Source organism: Pelobates fuscus, chromosome 3, assembly GCF_036172605.1.
Source record: "Pelobates fuscus isolate aPelFus1 chromosome 3, aPelFus1.pri, whole genome shotgun sequence".
Lineage (NCBI taxonomy): Eukaryota > Metazoa > Chordata > Amphibia > Anura > Pelobatidae > Pelobates > Pelobates fuscus.
Window position 1 is genome coordinate 37422088 of NC_086319.1, and position 6000 is coordinate 37428087.

At 39.1% G+C, this 6000-nt stretch overlaps 1 protein-coding gene across 1 annotated transcript in view; it reads left to right on the forward strand.

Annotated features, from left to right (window-relative positions):
• Nucleotides 1-5682, forward strand: part of PDZRN4 (PDZ domain containing ring finger 4) — a 157413-nt gene extending 151731 nt beyond the window's left edge. Inside the window, exon 8 of the mRNA XM_063445107.1 lies at nt 4027-5682. Within this exon, the coding sequence (XP_063301177.1) occupies nt 4027-5550 (1524 nt within the window). The 3' untranslated portion in view covers nt 5551-5682. The remainder of the gene's footprint in view (nt 1-4026) is intronic.
• The last annotated feature ends 318 nt before the right edge of the window (nt 5683-6000 follow it).

Consider the following 6000-nt stretch of genomic DNA (forward strand, 5'->3'; position numbering starts at 1 on the left):
GGGACTGCGATGGGGACGGCTTGTGCCCCATCGTATGCCAACCTTCACCTGGGGTGGTGGGAGACTCAAATGGTATTCACGGACCATATGGTAAAATACACAAAACATATCAAAATTTGGAAAAGATACATCGATGATGTACTTATCATATGGACAGATATATATACGGAACTGTTTCTGGATTTTGTTCATACTCTCAATTCTAACAATATTAATCTAAAATTGACTAGTGAAATTGGTGGTAATAGAATTAATTTTCTGGACCTAACCATCTCGCTGACAGAAGAAGGGCACCTCATTTCGACTTTGTTTCGCAAACCAACGGCAACTAACAACTTGCTGAATTGGACTAGCCACCACCCCCCATCTCTAAAGAAAGGGATTCCAACCGGACAATACTTGCGTCTTAGACGCAACTGTTCTACCCTGGATGAGTTCAAACTAAAGGCCAAGGTCTTACAACTCCAATTTAAACAAAAGGGGTACCCGAATAAATGTTTAAAGAACGCATATAAACGGGCCCTACTGTCAGACCGTAAAGACCTTTTAATCGAACATAATCAAGGGCCATCACAGACAGTCATAAGATGCATAGGGAATTTTGATGCTGGTTGGCATCAAATTATGCAAATCTTGGATAGATTTTGGCCCCTTCTACATCAGGACCCACACCTACGTAAGGTAATCACACCTAAGGCCTCAGTGACAGCAAGAAGGGGACGCAATATCAAGGATATTTTGGTCCCTAGTCATCTCAAGAGTGCACCCCAGAAAACATCATGGCTGAAGTCTCCAGTCTTGGGGACATACCAATGTGGGAAATGTAAGGCGTGCAGGTTTATCCGTAGACCCTCCAAGACATTCTCAGACTCCTTTCGAACACAGGAATTCAAAGTGAAGAATTTCTTTAACTGTCAGTCCAAAGGGCTTATCTATTTACTTTCCTGTTCGTGTAAAAAACTTTATGTGGGAAAAACTTTTAGGATGTTTAAACTCAGGATACGGGAACACGTTAACTCTGTGAACCCTACAAGGCAAATCGACACTCCAGTCTCTAAACATTTGAAACTACACCATGGGGGCTCACCTGAAGGAATCAGATTTAGTGGCATTGAAAGGGTTACCCTGGGACCAAGAGGGGGGGATTTGGATAAGAAGCTACTCCAAAGGGAGAGCTTCTGGATTTATAAGCTCAAAACCCTGTCACCCTCGGGACTAAACGAAGGTTTCTCATACACACCCTTCATTACAGATCACTGATACCAAATGTGAGACCCATATCCACATACGGGTCTCAATTCTTTGTATGCGACTTCTGCACAAACTTATCCGGATGGAGTCGTATGGCCTGATACACTTGTAAATTTGTAAATATAGCGTGTTTTGTTTCACAATGGGTATATTTTCATTAATATCATTATCATTTTTATTGCTTGATTTACTATTATTTTCATTAATATAGGTTTTTTTATTTCATTTTATTTATTTTTTGATTACCGGATGAGGACCACTAAATCGCGAATGCCAGCACTTTCCTAAGGCAATAGCTGCACAATGGCCATAATACCTAAGTTCTAACAAGGCTGGGTTAGTTGAGCGTTGAATGACAATATCTCTAAAGACATCTTGATAAAAAACTGTGAGCCCTACCTTCACTTGGCTAACACAATAATATCTGGTCATTTAGAGGTCTCTATTGTTAATTTACTCACTATGGAAGACACATGGGCAGGATGTACCACTTTAATTTGGCATCCTAGCCTGTGTCCTCTAAACACTAAGTATAATATATATATATATCAAACAATATTGCCTGGGACCAGGGGGTGGGGAGTTAAAAATAGCTTAGTACTTGTATCAGAGATATTTTCAATTTCTTCAATTATTTGGGTACCTCTCCCTACTTTGTATTACATCTACAGGAGAATAAGCATCAGAATACTCCCTAAACAGTCCTTTTTAACGTTGATATTTGATTTTGTCATATCTCATTTATCACACATTGGTGTTCTTTAATGACAAAATATTGAGAGGTCGACGTTTAGTTATAATTTGGGCATTTTCGGCTTCTCCCTATAGGGAGAATACTCAGTTCCACCCATCGGTCACAGGGGGTCCGCCCACGTGAGGATGATGGGCAGGTTAGGATCTGCGGCGAAGTGCCCGCCCATGTGAGGTTGATGGGCGGTACGGAGTGGCTATGACGGATAAGCCACGCCCAGTTAGGGTAATGCCGGATGCGTCACGTGACGCGCGGCACGGCAGGTCACGTGACCGGCTAGGGACTCCCCCTTTCATATGGAATAATGAGCATTTGCAGTCACAGACGGGTAGCCAGGATATGACAGTCAGCTGGGGAGACATACACCCCCACATCCTATTGGCTATAAGGTAATCAAGCCTCCTGGTATTTGGGGTATTTAAGAGGCTTCATTTCAGTTATATGTTGGCCCCTGACGAAGGTGCATCTCTTTAGCACCGAAACGTACGTTGGGCGTTTTTTCTGCACTGGGCACTGGTGTTGGAGAACCATGATCACTATTTAATTTCATTTAATTTATTATTGTTTTTTCTTTTTCTTTCCTATGCCTATCTAGCTAGTTTTACAGGGAGAGAGGCTTTTTAAATGCTAATTATCAGTCTGATTTTGACTGATTTTGTACTTCTACTTCAGTCTCTATCTCTCTCTGTTTTGCAATATTTTTCTAGTTTGACAAGGATATTTCCTAGGAGGTATTGATTATAGAGATTCAGTTATTTAATACTCCTATCCCTATAGCAGATCACAATAAAGCTTATTATTAAGGGGGAGTGAGGATATTTACTAAACTATCTCTTTATCTCTACTACCCTGGGCTGGCATAGGATTGCAGGATCACTTGTATATACTTTGTTTAATTGGGGTCTCTGACCATATTATTTTGAAAGCCAGGTTCTAAATTTGGAATCAATCGCGCTATATATATATTTTTCCAGATGATGCAGTAAGTTTCATTCACATATTGAGACTGTCTGCATATTTCCTTGTTTTTCTGTTTATATCTGGGGTTAAGCCCCTCTGAGACAGCTGGAGTCTCATATTGGTACGCCTGTCTCTGCATGACCCCTGCAGCCACTGCCCCATCTTGGGAGATTTTGGGGTGGCGGGTGCGGTGGTTATACAGAGACTTAGAACGTTGTGTTCTTTGCTTTTTTCAACAAGTAAACATAATATTATCAGACAATAATAAACAGCATAATTAAGGATAATGGAACTTGGGTTGGTTTTAAGTTAAGGTAAACAGTCTCTTTAGTTTGGAGGATTTGTACAGAAGTTACCAGATATGCGGATCAGGGTTTTCCAACAGAGTTGCAATTAATATGATGGTTAGTAAAGTCCAGGCAGGTTAGATCCAAAGCAAATAAAGAATTATAGAAAACAAAGTCCAGTTTGAATTAAAGCAGGATGTTTAGATGAATCAGGATGGATCAAAGGAAATCAGAGTTGAGCAGATTATCAGGAATCAGTTTGAGCCAGGAACAGATGTCTTGTTAGTATCAGACCATAAACAAGTATCAGAAAGAGCCAGGTGCAGAACACAACTTCTCTCATTATGAAGACTGTTTGGTTTAGTCGGGTGTGGCCTTTTATAGCATAGTTTAAGGTGATTATTTTAGGCAGGTGTGAGAGACTGAGGATAGTCTAGCTCAGGGATAGGCAACCTTCCGCACTCCAGTTGTTTTGGACTAAATCTCCGATAATGCTTTTACACCCATAATGCTGGCAAAGCATCACAGGAGGTGTAGTCCAAAACATCTGAAGTGACGAAGGTTGCCTATGCCTGGTCTAGTTGTTAGAGAGGCCACTTGTGGTGGAAGACTGGTATTGCAATAAACATAATATTTGTATATGGCAAAACTTTATGTAATATTAAAACTGTTAAATTCTACATGTATACATGCATTGTATATGCCAGAGCTTTACATTATATTATATCTAGCTTGCTTTCAATTAAAACATTGCTCATTAAATTTCATTTATTTTAGCAAAAAAAGCCAGAAGAAGAAGATGGGACAACAGACACAGCCACCTCATCATCCAACAACCACGAAAAAGACAGTGGTGTGGGCCGAACTGATGAAAGCCAACGTAATGATGAAAGTTCAGAAGTAGAAAACATAGTAGAGGACCCCAATATCACATGTTTGCAAACAAACAGGGATTTACGGCAAAGTCAGGAAACTTTAGGAAGCATTGAATTGCATTGCAATGAAAGCTTTGCTTCTGGAGAGTATATGGATTCTGATTTTGTTGGCAATCAAGAAGAAGAATATGATAGATATAGACAACTGTTAGAGCTTAAATGCCAGATCAGAAATCGAGGCGAGTATGACCTTTATTATTCTAGTAGCACAATTGAATGTAGCAGAGCAGAACAAAGTGGAGTAGAACATGAGTTACAAATGCTGAATGAAGAACTGAGAAATATTGAGCTTGAGTGCCAAAGTATTATGCAGGCTCATCGACGACAACATATGGGCAAACAGAGTGAAGATATATGGTCTATGCATAATGATGGATTCAGAAATTATAACACCAGCATAGATCTACCGAGTGGTAAAACAGGTGACATCACAGAGAATCCGGAGAGATCAGATAAGGACAGCTCAAGTGCTTACAACACAGCTGAGAGTTGTAGAAGCACACCTCTAACTGTAGACCGATCTCCCGAGAGCTCGATACAGCGAATAATTAGTATCACCAACCGCAAGAATCTCAGAAGCACTATTGTTACAAATCATTTAGCATCTGGACTTAGAAGTACAGAAAACAGATCAAACAAACAAAAAGCAAATGATCAGAACCTTTGTACTGAATTTCAAGAGAATGTGTTAGAGTGCAGTACTTTCTCTGAACATAAAAACAGTGCAGAGGAAATTCCGTACCTTTCACCCTACCATAATTCCAGCTACAAATATGGAAATATACCAGTTCATGCAAGACATTATCAAAGTTACATGCAACTCATCCAACAGAAATCTGCAGTGGAATATTCACAAAGCCAGCTAAACCTGGTGACCATGTGCAAAGATTCACAAAGGTCATTAGAGCCAAGGATGGAATGGAAAGTAAAGATCAGGAGTGATGGAACGAGATATATCACCAAAAGGCCGGTGAGAGATAAACTTCTGAAAGAACGTGCCTTAAAAATCAAGGAAGAAAGAAGTGGAATGACAACAGATGATGATACAATGAGTGAAATGAAAATGGGCCGCTACTGGAGCAAAGAGGAGAGAAAGCAACACCTTATGAGAGCAAAGGAACAAAGACGAAGACGAGAGTTTATGATGCGTAGCAGGTTGGAGTGCTTAAAGGAAAGCCCTCAAAGTGGTAGTGAAAGTAAAAAAGAAGTGAGTATCATTGAACTGAGTCACAAAAAAATGATGAAAAAACGTAACAAAAAGATTTTGGACAACTGGATGACAATCCAAGAACTTATGACACATGGTGAAAAGTCTCCAGATGGAACCAGAGTACACAATGCCTTTTTATCAGTCACTACTGTTTGAGTATGACTGCCAAGGAGTATGCTACCTTTTTAGGTAGAGTACAATTGCCTCGTTCAATGTGGCATTTTTATATATTTTGTGACCCTTTATACTTTTGATTTTTTGTAAACAAAACTATTTGGCAATTTTACATTTTGGTTCTTTTTTTCTTTCATATATAAGTACTTTCTTTATCAATATTTCATTACTTGTGAAAATTGTAAGAAACTCATTTTTTTAAAGAAAATGTAACTTGAAAAAAAGCCATTTGTTTTGCTATGATGTATCTATTGTAAGTTGAAACTCGATTTATTTCTCTAGTTTGGTTTTTCTACTTTCATGATATTATAAATACCAAAATAAACACTTTTGTATACATGCTTTTTGGTATACGTGCAACTAAACCTCCTCTGTAAACTTTATAATGTACAAGAACTCAACCTTTGGTTGCAAACGTGTTTGGTTGAGACA